General features: G+C 35.0%; 1 protein-coding gene across 5 annotated transcripts in view; it reads left to right on the top strand.

Annotated features, from left to right (window-relative positions):
* The window catches only part of LOC127072932 (protein madd-4), a 182,965-nt gene that overhangs the window by 130,856 nt on the left and 32,968 nt on the right, over window positions 1–19,141 (top strand). For all 5 annotated transcript variants that reach the window (XM_051013814.1, XM_051013815.1, XM_051013813.1 and 2 more), the window contains one exon: window positions 18,016–18,447. In XM_051013814.1, the coding sequence (XP_050869771.1) occupies window positions 18,016–18,447 (432 nt within the window). The remainder of the gene's footprint in view (window positions 1–18,015; window positions 18,448–19,141) is intronic.

Consider the following 19,141-nt stretch of genomic DNA (forward strand, 5'->3'; position numbering starts at 1 on the left):
ACAAACAAACAAACAAACAAACAAACTAACTAACTAACTAACAAATAAAATTCGTCATCGGTGCATAAGATTCATTCGTTCTCATAGATATACATTCTATCTAGCTAACCAAACCAACCAACCAGTCAGTCAGTCAGTCAGTCAGTCAGTCAGTCAGTCAGTCAGTCAGTCACCCTCTTGCTGTGATTATGACGTATACAGATAGAGACAAGGATAAGGGACGAAGGGAGTAATGGAAGAAAGTGTAGAGAGAGACACGGACAGAGTTCGAGTATGGATGCACGCATGCATGCATGCATGCATGCATCCATGCATGCATGCATGCAGGAACGTGCTCGACGATGCGAGCTCATGGAAATACTACACAGACGCTCTGCGGATAGTCGAGCATAACCGAGGCTAACATCGAGATCCGTCGTCGCTCCGACCCGACCCACATTCGAATCTGGGACAGAGACTTTCGGGATGAGAAGAGAGAACTAGCAGCATCCGCATTCGCACCCGCACAACCAGCTCCACTAATGCTAACACTACCACTACTATATTGCTATTACCACTACTATTACTGTTACTACTGCTACTCTTATTACCACTACTACTACTACCAACGTCATCACGTCAGTGCCACCATCGTCACCCCCTATCTAGCGAACTTCGACCCTCTACTAAAATCGGATCGAAAGCTACCGGTTTGGTACGCCAACAGCGACCGTCTCATTGATATCTCTGCCAACTTGATATATATATATATATACACACACACACACACACTATATATATATATATATATACAGATATATATATATATATATATATTTCTGTATCAGTGTAATGATGGTAGAAGAACGAGAGATCGCTGAGAGAGCGGAGGGATAGAAAGGAGGGTTAGTTACTACTATGCTTCAAATACGTTTCCATTCGTTTTCGAAAGAGCACCAGCAATATCGCATTGTCTCGATCCGCGTTCTCATAATACCGAATATGGAACAATTCGATCTGCCGATGAAAAGGAGAGAAACCCGAAGTGGAACATCCAGAGATGGAGGAGGAGCGAGTGGGAGAGAGGAATCATCCGTCTATCCATCTCAACGTTTTATCTCGAATTTGCAGTTGATAGAACGTCTCTAACTTACTTAGTTTATTCGTCCTTCGTCTTTATTTATTGATCTATCATCGCGAAGAACTTCGTGTAAGCTTCTTGTTTTCTTTTTTCTCTTTCTTTCTTCTTTCTTTCTTTTTGGAATATTTCGGACAGAGTTTTCATTAAGTTTAACTAAAGATTAGGGCTAGAGATAGAGAAAGAGAGGGATTAGTTTGGAACATTATTTAATCGGATGAAATTTCTTTTTTCTTTTTCTTTTTTTTTTACTTTCTCTTTCTTCCTTTTCTTTGTTTTTCTTTTCTCTATTCTTTTTTTTTTAATCTTGTTTTGCTTTGTTTCGTTTATCTTCACGAGCTAGAAACGCGTTTTATATCACATCCGATCTAATCAACGAACGATCAGTCAGAAAGAGTAGCTCCAGTCGCGTAATCAACTCCGTCACACACACACACACACACACACACATACTATTCGAATAGTTCTACAGTCTGATGCTAACGTCTTTCTCTCTTTCTCCTTCTTCTTCTTTTTCTTCTTCTTCTACTTCTTCGTTTTCTTCTTCTTCTTTTCTTCTTCTTTTCTTCTTTCTTCTCTTTCTTCAGTCTCCTATCGGATCGATTTGATTTATTATCTAGACTACCAGGCAACATTTTCTCCTTACCCCTTGACGTATCTCAACAAAGCAAACTCAAGTAGAAGGGCAATCGAGTAAAAAAGAAAAATCTCAAACTTCTTAACGCTTTCTTGATTTACAGAAGCTCGAAGACACGTGTATCGGTTTATCGATTTCAACCGTAGACTCTAGGATACACTCTTACATGTATCATCATCTATATATCATATATATATATATTTTTTAAATATATTTATAGAAACTAATAGGAGAAATGAGAAGAGATGGAAAAAAGAAAAAAAGGAAAGAAGAAACGGAGAAGACAAATAATATGAAATTTGTGTACAAAAAGAAAAGAAATAATCGTTTAACGAGATAAAAATGAAGCAGGAAAAGATCGACAAATTTGTGAAACCCTCTCTCTCTCTCTCTCTCTCTCTCTCTCTCTCTCTTTAAGTCTATATATGTGTGTGTGTGTATGTATATATATTCTAAATATATTCATAGAAACTAATTGAAGAAATGAGAAGGAATGGAAAAAAAGGGAAAAAAGAAAGCAGAAACGGAAAAGGCAAATAGTATTAAATTTGTATACAAAAGAAAAAAAAAAACAATCCTTTAACGAGATAAAAATGAAATATAAACAGATGAACGAACGTATGATGAACACCTATCTCTATCTTTCTCTCTCCGAATTATTTTATATTTTATCGAAGCTGGATGAAATTTCTGACAAGTGTATTAATCGTACTAGATAGTATCACTGATATTTATATAAAATACCTACAACATACATACATACATACACACAATATACACATTTCGAAGAGAACTCTTTATACGAAGGACGATCCCTTTGGACAATAATTTAACCATGAGACGATAAATTTAATGTTAAAATCCAACCGGAAGGGATTTACGTCCATGGTGGATGTTCTCGCCCTTCTCCAACCCTCTCTTCCCTTTCTTCGTTCTTCCTTCTCTTTCTTGCCTACACCTTCTCTTTTCCTCTCTTTCTCTATCTATCTCTTTTATTCTCTCTCTCTCTCTCTCTCTCTCTCTCTCTCTCTCTCTCTCTCTCTCTCTCTCTCTCTCTTTCCTACATATGCACAGCTTTGCCACGTTCTCCACTCACGTATTCGTGGACAAAGGGATTGTAAATTGTCAGCTCGTTATAAACGAAGAATAATCGTGAAGTTGCGACACGCCTCTCGCAAACCAATTCCCGGCTATTCGTTTCGCGCAATTTTTTTTTTTTTAATCCTCTCTCTCTCTCTCTCTCTCTCTCTCTGTTTCTTTCTTCTTTTTTTCGTTTTTCGTTTTTTCGCTTTTTTTCTCTTTTCTCCTTTTTTCTTCAACTTCTTTTTTCCACCCTCCGGTTTGTAGCAAAGGTAAGGGGTGGGAGTGAGTGCAAGTGGGAGAAAAAAAAAAGTTCGTTAACGCGCAAGGTACTTGGAGACAGAAATTCATTTGGTCCGTTCTTTTCTTTTCTTTTCTTTCTTTCTTTCTTTCTTTCTTTCTTTCTTTTCGTTTTTCTCGTTTTTCTTTTTGTCTTCTTTTTCTCCCTTTTTCCTTTTTTTTTTCTTGCATTCAGAATATGTAGTACCAGAATGTATGTTATAAGGGAGGAGGAACGAAAGGGCGGAGACGGGTAAAGTGCTTTTATACAGACATTTCTCGCAAACATTTTTTTCGTTCTTTTTTTTTTTTCCTTTTTCTTTTCCCCATCACCTCTCCTCTCCTTCTCTCTCTCTCTCTCTCTCTCTCTCTATCCCTACTCCTAAACCTTTTTTGCTTCTATTTTTTTGTTTCTTTCCTTCTTCTTATTCTTCTTTTTCTTTCTACTTCCTTTCCTTCTCCTCCTCCCTTTTTACCAGCTTGTTTCTAAAAATTATTTTTTAACAAAAGATGTTCGAGCGAGAAGACCAGAGATTTCACCCCTCTTTTTTTCTCCGAGAGAAGGAAGAAGAAGAAAAAAAGACGGGAAAAGGGAGAAACAAGATAAAAGGAAAGAATGAAAGAATGAATGAATGAAAGAAAGAAAGAAAGAAAGAAAGAAAGAAAGAAAGAAAGAAAGAAAGAAAAAATCTCGGAACTTTTCGTCCCTAGGAAAAACCATCTCGTTTGCTCTCATTTTCTCATAACGAGACTCGACTTCGTTCACGATTTTTCCTGCACTCTTACATACGTACGTACGTACGTACGTACGAATGAACGAAAGAACGAACGAACGAACGAACGAACGAACGAATGAACGAACCGTTTCCTTCGTGATTCGCCTAACAAATTTCCTCTAATAGTATTTCACTCGTTTACCTATACATAAGAATCTTTTGTAAAACGTCTACACACACATATAATATACATGTGTATATATATATACAAAAATATATATATATATATAAATATATATATAAAATCACTCGTCTTTTCGTTCTAACAAAATCCTTTGTTAAAAAATGATTGTTAGAAACAAGCTTGTGAGATAGAAAAAGATGAAAAAAGGAGTAGGAAGAAAAAAGGAAAAAGGAAAGATAAAAGCAAAAAAGGGTTAGGGGTAGAGGTAGAGATAGGAAGGGGATAATGGAAAGAAAGAAAAAAAAATATATATATATACATAAAACAGTATATGTCTTAACGTTCATAAAAAAAAATGGATAAAATTTCGAAACGAAAAGAGAGAAAAAAAATACATACCCAGGCGTACACGTTCGTTCGATGTAAATATTCGTTCAATCGATTCCCTCTTATCTTTCTTAGCATTCCCAAAAGTATCGATATTATCGGCAGAGCTATAAGAAAAAGGTGCAACGAACCATTTCGGTTTCGAGTTCGGTTGGCAGTTCGTCGTAGAGGTAGTCAGTAAATCCAGTATCGCAGATTCTACGCGAGATCCTTTCAACTTGAGGGTGGTAAGAGAATCGGAACGTGAGAGTTAGCAAAGAGAAGAGAGGATAGAGAAAAAGAGAAATATATATATATATACACACATACACACACACACATATATATATACATATATAGTAGCTAAAGGGAAAGGGAAGAATCACGGGAAATGAAATGAGCGGCAAGAAAAGGGAACACAACGCCATTAGCATAACGAAACGGGGAGACGTGCAGTGAATCTAGATTCATCTCTCTTTCTCTCTCTTTCTCTTTCTATCTTTCTCTCTGTCTCTTTTTCTATTCTTGTCCTTTCACCTCTTCTTTGTCTCTCGCTTCACTTTGTCTTCTCTCTCTCTCTCTCTCTCTCTCTGTCTGTCTCTTTCTATCTTGTAGATTTTCAGTGCACTCTGTTAACACTGGTAATGGTTCAGTGTGTATTTCACGAGTGCGGCTACCGGCTGTTCCCTTCCATTTTGCTCTCAGAGAAAACAGAGGAAATTCATTTGCGAGCTGCTACGAAAATTTCGCCGTGGTAGCCGCGATAAAGCTTTACCGGGACGCGTTTCGTTTCGGATTCTCATAGCTCTCACTCGTAAGGCATACACGTTCTCCTCTTTCTCCTCTATCTTCTCTTCCTCCTCCCCCTCCTTTTCATCCTCCCCCTCTTCCTTCAACTTCACCCTCTACCTCCACCTCCATTGCCTGCCGCCTTCCGGCCGATATAAAGCCTCTCTAGAACGTTTTACTACGACAAAAGGACGTTTTCGGGCACGTCGCTTTCCTTTGTCATCTTTCTATATATATATATATATATATATATATATCTCTCTCTCTCACCTTCCAAAAAAAAAAAAAAAAAAGAACGAGAACCTCTCAACTTTGCTAGAAATTCGCGAGACACTCGATCGCGAAGATATTTGCGAAGCTAAAATATTTACTTTCTTTTTTTTTTTTGTTCTTTTTTTGTTCTTTTTTCTTTCTTTTTTTCTTTCTTTTCTCTCCTTTCGTTCCAATAGTATAACGATTTCATATAAATTCGCTCGCGCTGAAACGTAGCGCGTCCGGGTATTACGATCTTTTTGTTCTTGTTTTAATTTCAATAGGATTCGTCGTTTAATCGTTTACGTTCATTAAGAAATCGTTCGGTGGAATCGCGCTAAACGACGATTAAATTTTGAAATACACCATACGATTTCATTTTTCGATGATAAAACCTTTGCTATCGGTTTATTTTGTTTGAGAATTTTGATGGAAACGTAACGCTATCGATACGCGATCTCTTTTATAATGTTTTCCGTACGTTATCGCATTATACAACAAATATATTTCATAGATTCTAATAAAGACACGAGAGAAACTGCTCGAGAAAATGCTCGGTAAGTTCGGATAATTTAAAGCCGACAAGGCTTACCCTTAAATTGTTCTAAGCTTCTTAAAGGGTACACGTGGGATTAAAATTTCAAAGTTACAGGAATACGTACGCTTTCTTAGCTCGTAGACGATCCTTAAACTTCGACATTGTTCGCAAATATGTTTAGATCGTGCACTCTAATTAACGCGATACACAATCTCTAACGTTTTATGTTTTTCGATAAACACGAATATTTTATAATCGTACGTAAACGTCTTGAGACAACGTTTGTTGTTTTTTGAAGGATCAACAAAATTCAAAATTAAACTTTCCTATTGCGATAGCAATGAAATCTAAGAAAAAAAAAAAACGAAATATACAAAAATAAAAAATACACAAAGAAAAGAAACGAAAATGTAAACGGAAGGAAATATAAGAAAGAAAATCTTTTCTATTCTTAATATACGAAATAGATCGTAGAGAGAAAGAGAGAGAGAGAAAGAAAATAAAAAAGAAAAATAAAAAAAGAAACGATATGAGAAAATAGAGAACCCCTGACAGTAATTCGTATCTCGTTCTTGTACACCAAAAGCGATGGTACATCGAGTTAAGTTCTTAAATGGATCTCTCGAGCGTGAATAACCATGATAATGTACATACATATATATACATACATACATACATACATACATACATACATACATACATACATACATATATATATACATACGTACATATAAAGATACGTAAGAAAAGCGAATACAATCGTTTCAACAGCATTTATAGTAGCTTCGAATAGCACTTTCATACGGCGATAAGTCTAGCAGAGTTTTTTCTCTTTTTTTTTATTTATTTTTTTATTTTTTTAACGGGACAAGCTACGACGCGTCGTAGAGTGTAGTAAATGTATTCGAGGATATGAAGGACAATGTGTGTTCGATTGATCGACTCCATCGATGCCGTTGGCAATATTTTCGAGTGTATTCGGGGGAAGGCGTTAAAAAAGAAAAACAAAAAAAAAAGAAAAAAAAGAAAAAAGAAATCAAAAAAAGAAAAATATTGGATTTTCATCGAATAATAAAATGTGTGCATTTGTGTGTATTTGCGTGTATGTGTATATACGCGTCTGTGTGTGTGTGTATATTCATCGATAACGTTCGATGGTTAGAAGAACAATAAACTAGTAGAACTCAATTCGGTGCAAGGCGAGGTGCAATAAAAATCTAATGCCAGGTTGTACTACTGCGGATATTCGGGTCGCAGCATTTCGGTGCATCGATGCTACGACGATATGAACCCTTGCCAAATCCGCTGTCCTCGAGTTCGCATAACTACCGTATATACTTGCGAGTATAGATCGATTATAGATATATTCCATATCGTGGTCCATTAATATCCACCGCATAGAGGAGGAATATCATTCACCAACTATCACCAATTTAATATTATAGTAGGTCACAAATCAAATGAAATTTACATGTATGTATGTATTATTACATGTAAAAAAAAGATTATACAAATTTATTATTCGTTATTTATTATTATATTATAAGAAAAAAAAAGAAAGAAAGAAAGAAAGAAAGAAAGAAAGAAAGAATTGTATCGAAAAATTAATTATTGAAGTTTCTATATTGTACATAACAAAAAAAAAAAAAAAAAGGGAAAAGAGAAAGAAAGAAAGAGGAAAAGAGAAATAATGAGAATGAGATTCATATTATGAAAATAATGGTAGTAATAATTTTTTATATACGAAAAAAAAAAAAAAAATCTCATCCTACGTTTCTTTTTTCTATTCCTTTTTTCTTTCCCTCTTTCTTTTCTGTTTTTTCATGTACAACATGAAAACTTCAGTTATTTAAAATTAATTTTTCATTACAATTGATTTTTCTTTTTTACATATTATAATTCACGATGAATGTTTTGTTTCAAGTATTTTTTTCTTTTCTTTTATACACACACACATACACATTACTTTTTATTTCGTTATTAGATTTTCTTAGAGATCACTGAAATAACCACTTTCACTCGCTTTTAATAGATACCAAACACCAAAACTCTTTATCTCTTTTGGTTTTAGCACATTTAACCATTTTCGACGAATCCGATCGCATGTCGCATAACCGCAAATCCGTTCTCTCGGTCACGGAAAAGGTTCGTGGTCGTAATCGATTAGATTTCAAGGTCGTCCGTTCGGACACTATCGTGGTCGATTAAATCTACGGATACTGGATTAGTTTAACGCCCAAGGTTATTTCATTCCAAAAGAAATTTGTAAAAAAGAAATTGATTCTTCTCCTTTAAAGTTATTTGTAGTTTTCGTGATTGAAAAAAAAAAAGGAAAGAAGAAAGAAAATAAATTTCTCTTTGAAATTCTAATGGTAATTCTTAAGAAAAAAAAAAAAAAAGAAAAACAAAGAAAAAAGAAAGAAATAAAATGAATAATGATATAACGAATCGATATCGAATCAAAGTGAGCCATAAAACATTTCTCTCTCTCTCTCTCTCTCTCTCTCTCTCTCTCTCTCTCTCTCTCTCGATACGTAAGAATTGATTCGTGAAGTATCTAAATTTCGTGAAAAATCCAATGAATAATATTCGGTCACGTAAGGCATTACGTGTCTTATGGCAGTAAACATCTTGAAAGGTAGATTAATAGCGCTGTATAACGATCGTCGAGAAGATATCTTCTTATGAAATGCAAATTTCGTCGTATTAGAAAAATATCTTATGCTTTCTGGGCATTTATTTATGGGAGATCGACGAATAGGACGATGACTCGTTTAAACGAGAGGAATGAAAAGAGATAGGAAAAAGATACGAACAAAAGAGAAAACAAGAGAAAGCCAACGAAAACGAAAAGACGAGAAGAAAAAAAGAGAAAGAAAAGAATAAAAAAAAAGAAAGAGAGAGAGAGAGAGAATAGTAACTCGGTACGAATCGCACGAAACCGATCGATTTAATTCGAACCGATTTCATATGGGTCGACTTAATGATCGATAATAAGTCTATTGTTTGTACGCGAATAAATACATCGCTTTCTCTGTAAGCATAATGGTAAATCGTAGAGAGGGTTAACCTAACCATTCGGTGAAAGCCGAAGGATCATTCGATTTTCATCGATTATCACCAAGAGAACACGGGTAAATGTTGTCCGGTAAACAATCATCAGCAATGTAAATCTAGACCGAACGATTTCCCCAGGCTGTGTAGGTTTGCGGCGTGTTTTCATCTCTTTCTATCTCTTTCTCTCTCTCTCTCTCTCTTTCTATATATATATATATATTTGTGTGTGTGTGTGTGTATATATCTTTCTTTCTCTATCTATCTATCTCTATCTCTATCTCTTATATAGGTTGTGTTAAACTCGTTATATGTATAATATTTAGGTATACCTTGAACCTTCGTTACGTTCGGTATATCACGCTTACTGGCTAATTAAACTTAGTTTATTCATGATCTCGATACGACGCGCGAGTATTATAACGAGCTCCGATGCAATAATCTAATTATTAAAAAAATTTATATATACATATATATATATGTTAAGATACAAGGAATGTTATTGTTTTTTGTTGACATTATCGATAAGATCGAACAAACATAATCGAAGTTATTTACGATAATTTCCTTTCGTTAGAAATGATGTCAAACATATATAACAGATGACAGTCTTCTGTAGAAATTTTCTTTGACAATCAACGTATCCGAAGAGCGATTATCTTGCAAATAGGCTCAATGAGATATATGTACATATGTATATAGTCAACGAAAAGCATCGTGGTACTCTCGATCGTATAAGACAACGTTAAAGGGGCACCCTCATATACATTCTCTCTCTCTCTCTCTCTCTTTCTCTCTCTCTCTCTCTCTCTCTCTCTATCTCTATCTCTATCTCTATCTCTATCTCTTTCTCTTTCTCTCTATCTCTCTCGTGTATTATGCAAGCGTAGAAATGGCGTACCGGTTGAAACGTCAAAGGTCCCGATATTCAAACGATATCGAATTAGATCGATCAATCGGAATATTATGCTCTACGTGAAACGAATAATTAACCTAATTGCTATAGTATTCTTATTCATAATTCTCTCATTATTTTCTTAAAAGAATTTTGTATTTGTCGAAGAACGTTTCTTATTCTTTCCAATTCTCTCTCTCTCTCTCTCTCTCTCGTGGTTCATTTTTTTACGAGTAAACATCCATGTATTTACGTGTCTCTCTCTCTTTCTGTCTTTGGCTATGTGTGTAAAAATTATATATAGTTATGTAATGATGAGATCGTCTCTGTGTTAACTAGGCGCATATTCTAGAACATCAGAGTTAGGTCAAACGCGTCGAAAAGAAAGAAAAAAAATAAAAGTAGCCTGCTGAGATCGTGAATGGGTTTGAGCGCGTGGCCTAGATAGCAATTTATCTTTGACGAGTCTCGGAACTATTCGAAAGAAAGAGAAAAATAAGCAAAGTGGAATCAAAAGAAATCAAACGTTCCTTTGCATATCGCCGTACTTCAAAATAAAAAAGAAAAAGAAGAGAAGAGAGAGAGAGAGAGAGGGAGAATAACGTTCGTCATCGATATCATTAATAATTAGGTAAAATGTTTTCTTTCGATATTAACGTAAGTAAATGTATCGAATAGTAACGACAGAATTTCTAATAACGAGATTGGTTTATATGTTTCCAATTAATTTTTTTGAGAAAATCGATCGATTGTTCTTTTTATTTCTTTTTTTTTTTGTTATTCTTTTTTAGAGACTTTCGAGGCTAATAGATTTTTCTTTTTTATTTTTTGTTTTGTTTTGTTTGTTTGTTTTTTTTCAGAACGATAAACTACTAGGAACTTTCTCGCGAAATTAACCCCAAAAAAATCTCGAGAAGTAGTAATTGATTTTTAAAATTGAACATTTGCTTCTCTTGGTTCGCTTGGACCGTATTAAAAATCTCGACATTACTTAGTATTTATTAATCAATCTAATATGTATATATCTATTTATATGTACACATATAACTACACATATATACTTTCTTACTCACTATACTAATTTCTCCAAAAACTTTTCGAACGACATAGATAGTGTAATTTTATAAATAGTTTAAGTGGTGTAAATTTGTTAAAAAAAAAAAAAAAAAAAAAAAAAAAAAAATCGATCGAAAATCTGTACAGTGACATGACTAATGAGTATCATCTTTCTAAATGATTAAAAATGAAATAGAATAGAAGTAAAATAGAATCATTACGTTAGATAACATCGACATTCATTCAAACTCAGATTTCTTAAGGAATATCTCCGAGAAGAATCCATTTGACTGTATCGACGATTCGCAGATTGTAGTTAGTACATTGGTACAACGGTTTGGTTCTTCGAAAGAAAGTTTTTCGCTCGCGTAATCCGTTACGAAAGTTATCGAGCGTTAACGTGCACGGAATTTCCGTAAATACGGATAATCGAGATACTACGTGCTTGGCTCGTTCCTTTCTTCTTCGTTTATACGCTTTGGTCGAATCTCAATTCCACTAACGCTTCGAAAATATTTTATATTATATTTTCTCAGAAAGAACATTCTCACCATAGAAAGAAAGAAAGAGAGAGAGAGAGAGAGAGAGAGAGAGAGAGAGAGAGAGAAGAGAAAGGAAAAGAAAAGAAAAGAAAGAGAAAAAGATTCGAAAAATATTTCTTTTCAAAACTATTTCAGTTATTTGGGGAAGAGGTTAAAAAAAGAAAGAGAAGGAGGTAAGGCAGGAAAGAAGGAAAGAAAGAAAAAAAAAGAAAGAAAGAAAGAAAGAGAGAGAGAGAGAGAAAGAGAAACAAGAAAAGTAAAAGAAAAAAAGGAAAATGGAAAAACGTTTGTTGTCTCAATGTTACCTTAGAAGAAAAGCGTGTGAAATTAAATTGAAAGCACACACGTAGAGTATAGGAGGAACCATTCGATAGCGTTTACCGAGCGATCGTGAAGCCGAACAAAATGGAGTCATCTACGAAGGCTCTTACCGTCCGAACACGAGAAACGATATTTTTACAAGCATTCCATGCTCTTTCTACCACTCGTTCCTCCTCCTCCTCCTGCTCCCTTCACCTTCTCTTCCATCTTCTTCTTTTTCTTCTACTTCTGCGAAAGGCTAGCTTCTCGGTCTCCTTTCTGAATGCCTCGCGAAAGGATCGTGTTATCGTAGCCCTCGACGCGATGCTGAAAAAGGGAACACCACGAATGTGTTTTCCTTTATACCGAAAGACGGCTAGACGTCACTTGCTTCTCTACGAACGAAGAAAATGGTCTTCTCTTTCTCTCTCTTTCGTTCTTCCACGCGTTTCTTCTCGTCCAAGACCTCGGTGGTCCGATTTCCTCTCAACGAGATGTACCTGTATTCGTGGTTACACCTACTCTTCCCCTTTATTTCACCGTACGAAACTTGCACGAGCAAGCCAACCTATTCACTCTGCTATTTCAGTAAACAGCCTTCTTTTCACATACACCACGTAGGATAGATAGATAGGTTGGTACGTACGTATACTGCTCTACGTACTTACCGAACTCAAATGAACGAACGAACGACGCGACGCGACGCGACGCGATGTCCCCGATGATATATCATTTCGTTCGACCTTGTCTATTATATTCGACGTTTCGCGTCATCCCTTAACGATACCTAGCGAGCATTATTTATTTTCAAAATCGTTGACTTTAAAATTCCACGAATTACTACGATTACGAGTTTGTCCGTTTGTTTACGAAATAGACACACACACATATATATACACATATATAAATACAAATTGTATTCTTTCCATTTCAATATCAATAACGTATGATTTCAATTCGATGTAAATAAACTCCTATACATACATATATATATATTAAATACTGTAGTAACAAGTACAATGAGAATTAAATTTGTATATAGAGAACCATTGGAAAATTGGGAGTAAGAGTGGGGAGAATAGGAGGGAGTTATGGTGGTGTCGTTGAGAGGATATCATCCATTGTTTTAGGTCATCCGAGTCCTCCCCTTAATCGGCTGAAACGTCTACTAAATGCCCGCCAGGTATCCCCAAGCTAACACACCACTGCTCGTATCCGGAAACGCTTTCGCCTAATGAGTAGTTGAGATTCCTCGTTAAGGAGCGGCTAAACTCTGCATTGCGGCTTCCGTGCGGGTTCCTAACAGGTTTCGGCGTTTCGCATAGTTTCTTCCTTCATTGCTACTTCGCAGTATATATTCTACGATACTATCTTCTCTCTTCTCTTTTCTTCTATCTATTTCTATCTCTATCTCTATCTTTATCTCTCTTTTTGTCTCTATTTGTATCTATCTTTTTTGTTTTTTTCCTTAAAAGATGTCAACTTAAGCGACCATTTTAATCCTTCAGTGAAATCATTCGTATGTACGTGTGTGTATGTACACACGTGATACATGAATATATTATATTTATATATGTATGATATGTATGTATATATAATGTGTGTGTGTGTGTGTGTGTGTGTGTATATAACGTGTAGGCATCTACTTTATCTATACGATGGACCACACCTACTTGAAAAACTTGCTCAGATGAATAATTTCAAACGATTCAAGATTCAAAGGCCCCCGAAGGGCTATACGACTACTTCCATCTTCTTAAGCACGAGGAATCTCTGGCTTGTTCTGAAAATACCTAATGATAGCAAACGAGAGTAACTACACTTTATGAAACTTTACCTTCGAAACTGTACCTTCTTAAATTTAAACTTGGCCTAATTAAGTTATCCTCTCTCTCTCTTTCTCTCTCTATTTCTCTCTATTTCTCTCTCTCCCTATCGTTTTGCCAACAAGAAGCATTTATTATGAGATATGATAATAATAATAATCTTTCTTTTTTTCTTTTCCTACGTTCGCGTTTAACGTTGAAAATGATTTCTATAGAATAATCCTGCTCGAAAAATCGTAAAAGTAAACAAAGTCAGGATCCAAAAGCAGTAATGGAAATTTTTCCTTTGACGAACTGGAATAATTAAGTTTTCTTGTCGACTTAAGACGCTACGGTGTACGTAACAGGTGTCTCGTAAGTAGGATTTTGCATGCGAGAGAGAAAGAGAGAGAAAACGGTGATGGATCGCCATAGTGAATCAGGACTACCTTTCAGCGTTGAAAACGAGCCTGTAAAAAGGACGAGAAAGCTTCTTTTGGTCTTCTATTCCGGAAGCACTTTCTTCCTTGCTATCTCTCTCTCTCCCTTTCTTTTTCACACACACACACACACACATACACTGTTTTTCACAAACAGATGCACAAGTACACGCTAACTTACAGGCACATACTCTCTGTTTCTTTTGTATCAACCCACAGAATCTTTCCATCGGTTCCCGTCAACATCATCAATTTTCAAGCGCGAGGGTGTTTTATTTGCAACGTAATCGAGGATAGCTCGATCAATATCTTAATTCTTTGAAAAATATCATTTATTCTTCTTCTTGCAATTTTCTTGCAATTTTGTTCGATTTCGTAATTAATATCATATATATATATATATAACTTGTGGGTGTGTGTGTGTGTATATATATATAGTATGATGTAGTGTATATACTTACTAACATATATATAATTAGGTATATAAATGTCTGTGTGTGTGTGTGTGTATATGTATATCGATTGGTTCGATTAAACGATCATACATGCCAAGACTATTATTTCAAATTCGTAGTTCGGGATACGCGTTTGAAAATTGACTTGTTAAAATGATAGAGACTGGAATATATATATATATATATATATATATATATATATATATATATATATATACGAGCGTAACTAGTACATCGTTAGCAGGCGTATATTTTATGCAGATCCAAAATTATTCAGCCGAGGTACGTTGGACGAGAGTAAATCGTTTATCGAGTAGAGTTTAAAACTCGAATTACGGTATTTCGATGAATGGACGTAAGTGCTTAGCGCGGCCGGCTTTGTCGAAAATAGTTGGCGTTTTCCATAGATTCATCCGGTTACGCGTTTATATGCATAACTAAACGTCGTGTATCGTTCCATCCCGTTAGAGAGAAAGAGAGAGAGAGAGAGGCGGAGATAGAAAGAGTAGTAACTTTCGTAGTGACTCGATTTTCAGTGCACGCTCGGTACCAGAGATTGAAATAGTTTTCGTCAACGTACTCGTTTCGTTGGTGGAAAAAAAAGAGAGAGAGAGAGAGAGAGAAAGAGAGAGAGAGAAAAATGAAAAGAGAAGAAAAAAAAATGAATGAATGAATGAAAATAAAAAACAAAAAAAAAAGTAGAAAAAAAAAGGGAAAAAAAGGTAGATAAAACGAGGACCCTTTCGTGTAAATACATTTGACAATTTTGTTCTGACCGAAAACGAACAAGACAAAAAGAAAAAGAAAGAAAGAAAAAATAGGAAAGATAGAAAAGAAAAGAAAAAAGAATGAAAGAGAGAGAGAGAGAGAGAGAGAGAGAAAAGAAAGAAAGAAAAAAAAATGTAATTCCGTTAATCCATAAAAATGTAAAACGAGCTGGAAAAAAATGGCGACGGCCAAACTGACTCTCTTTTAAAAGAAGGGATGGAAACAAGAAGAAGCAGAGAAGGACCGTGTTTCGTGGGCTAATCGTTGTTACCATCGAAGCGAAACTCTAATTTCTTGGTAGGAAAAGTAGGAAAGTACTAAACGATGTTCACCTAAGAGGACCGAACGAATATATAAGGATGGTGGTTTTGCGCCAACTTTAATAACGAACGTTTTACTTTCCCAAAAGTTACATTGCGGAGTAAGAGTTTGCAGTACGCGTAGAAGAAGAGAAAATCGAGCCTGGAAAGTTTCGAAACCTAGGAAAAACCTTCGAAACGATCGGAACGGCCTCGAGCTATTCCGATTTTCTTCTAAATTTTCCTTCATTATCGTGATAATTAATGAACCCTTTTCTTTCTCTTTCTCTCGTTCGCTCTGCTTCTTTATTATCGTACAACGAACTTGTTTCAACCGTAAGAAAATTTCTCTTGTATTATTTTAGAAATATATTTATAAACGTATGTATGTATGTATGTATATTCCGCAATGTATAAATATCGTGTAGTGTATTTGTTGGATAAATAAAATCTTTTAATGTCAACGGAAGAACAATAATCCCATAGGTGAAGTTTACCAGTAATATCAAACTTTGTATTTATTATTAAGGCATCGACATAACTGGACCATTGCGACTGGACAAATATGTTCTTCCTAAGCTACGTAGTTAAACTTTCTCGAAACGTAAACACTCTTTTCCCTCTCTCTTGATGAGGGAAGGTTACTTCGTTAAAATTCTCTTCCCGTTAAATAACGTCCAAACTTTGAATGATTTTCACGAGTCTCTTTACGAATATTATAACGAATATTATAACACATTATAAGTATTATATATATAATTATTTATATTATTATTATTATTATTATTATTAATTTTAAATAATAATTTTAATATAATAATTTAATATTTTTAATTATACGATTGAAAAAAAGGAATAGAAATTATTAGACCTAATTTACAAAAAAAAAATTTTAAAAAGCATTCTTTCAATTCACTTACAAATAATTAAAAATATATATATACATACATACATACATATACTATACATAGCTACATACATTTATATATATATATAAAACATTTTTACTCGTATTATAGAACATACTAACCAGCATCGTTCTTTCAAAAAAAGAGAAGAAAAATAAATTCTACCTTACTTATATAATTATAATATTACATACAAAATGATAATATCATTTTTTAAAGAACTCTATACATCTGACGAATATAATAAAAATTCAATCTTGTAGAACTCAAAGTAGTCTTCGGGTTACATGAGTGACCGACATGCGGGCATGGAAAATAACACATATACGATTACATCGAGCAACCACCATCGGAGTTTGCCGTACTCGCTCCATAAAGAAACGATTCGAGCGAGTCGCGGAAATACGTGTTCTAAAATCTACATAATGGCCCCATCCGAGCCTTTCAAAAACCTACCACCACCTGTCGACAAGACCTTTCTCATTTCTACGAGATTGACTCGGTCCTCGTTCGTGTGTATGCAAGTTCTTTCTCTTTTTCTCTTTCTTTCTCTCTCTCTCTCTCTCTCTCTCTCTCTCTGTCTCTTTCTTTCTCTTTTTCTCTTTCTCTCTTTCTCTATTGCAAAAGAAGAAAAAAAGAAACGAACGACTTTCTTTCTTCCGAAACAATGGCCGAGCCAAGCTCGATCCTTGCCCGCTGGCAGCAATTTTCAAAATAGTTTTTCGCACTCCGGTTCATGCACCTTAAAGAGTTTTCTCACTCGCCAAAAACAAAAAAAGAAAAAAATAAAAAAAAATAAAAAAAGAAAGGCAGGAATGAATTCCTTCGTCCATTAGTGCTATCGCTTTTTATTATTATTATTTTTGTCGTTTATTATTATTATTATTGTAATAATAATAATAATAATAATAATAATTATTATTATTATTATTATTATTATTATTATTATTATTATTATGAAGGAGAGATAATAATATTTTTATCCCCTTTTTCTCTTTCTTTTCTTTTTTGATATAATCTTTTTCGAGATCATTCTTTATCTTTCCCCTTTTTCTCTCCATCTTTGTCTCTACCCCTCTATATGCTTGCTTTTCTCGCTAGTCTCGATCGATTCCACTTGGTACGAAATCACCAGACGATAGATAACTCTGGTAATAGAAAATTTAAAGAGCGTGGAAAAGGAACGCTCTCTTCGTGGAAAGTTTGACGATCCAATTTAACGGAGAGAAAAACGTTCATCAATCCTTATCTCTCTCTCTCTCTCTCTCTCTCTTGACAAAATCATGTTATATTAACCATAACTGATTCGTTCTAGATTTTCTCGAAGAAATCGAATAGCCCAACGATCTTTAACATCTGCCTTATATAAAAAGGGATCTCATTTTAAAATTAAATTTGCTATCGAACGAACGATGTTCTCTTTGAGGTGGGGAGGGTGGCGAGGGGGAGGGGATCGAAAGGATAAAAAAAACATGAAAAAAAAAAAGGAGAGAAAAGAAAAAATTGACGAACGATATATTTCTTTGTGATTTCAGCCATGCGAAAAGCCAAGTGATTTTCGTGCGGAACAATGCGCGGCATTCGACGATGTACCGTACAGTGGACAATTGTTGAAATGGTATCCGCATTACGATCCAGCACGGCCCTGTTCTTTGATCTGTCGCGGAGAGCAATCACTTGAGAATAACGTCGGTCGATTGCAACAGCAACAGCAGCAACAGCATTTGCAGCAACAGCAGCAACAGAAACAAAACAAGAAGCAACAACAACAGCAACAACATCAACATCAGCACCAGTACCAACAACAGCAGCAAGGATCAAACGAAAAGACACATACTCGCGACATCCAAGATGCTCTGCAATTTGATTCCGACGAGACAATAGTCGTCCAGTTAGCTGACAAAGTTGAGGATGGCACGAGATGTTATCTCGATGGCCGCGACATCTGTATTAATGGCGAATGCATGGTAATATTTATTTTATAAAATTCATTCTTGTTATTCATTTTCGTAGAAAAATTTTGCTAATAAATTCGCACGTCTCGTCTTTTCATCATTTTTCTTCTTTCTTTCTTTCTTTCTTTTTTTTTTCTCTTCTGTTTGTTCTTTTTTTTCTTTCTTTTTTTTTTTTTTAATCTTTTCTTTTCCTCCCCATGACACGACATTAATTGTCGAGTTGAATTAATATTGTTTTTTTTTTCTTTCTCTCTCTCTCTTTTTCTTTTTTTTTTTTTTTTAGTTTTTTTAGCTTTTCTTTTCTCTTCCGTAGTAGTTTCTACAGATATATATAACAGATAAATAGTGGCATATGCAGAGAGACAGACTTAAGAGTAATATGTAAGTTCCGATAGAATCAACGTGGCTTGTGGATAAAAATTGCACGTACTTTCACGTTCATTGACTTCCATAGACTTATCCTCACGTGACGATATCAACGACCTACAGACCCGTATGAATTATCCACGTAGCTGCTTCGTGTGACTGGCCAGTTGTTCCTGTCGTTCCCTCTCTCTTTCTATCTCTCTCTCTCTTTCTTTCTCTCTCTCTCTCTCTCTCTCTCTCTCTCTCTCTCTCTCTCTCTCTCTCATCATTTCTTTCTAACGTTACGAACTTGCTCTAGTCGTATTTTTATATTTCACTGAATTCAACCAACAGTTACATC

Source organism: Vespula vulgaris, chromosome 2 (assembly GCF_905475345.1).
Source record: "Vespula vulgaris chromosome 2, iyVesVulg1.1, whole genome shotgun sequence".
Lineage (NCBI taxonomy): Eukaryota > Metazoa > Arthropoda > Insecta > Hymenoptera > Vespidae > Vespula > Vespula vulgaris.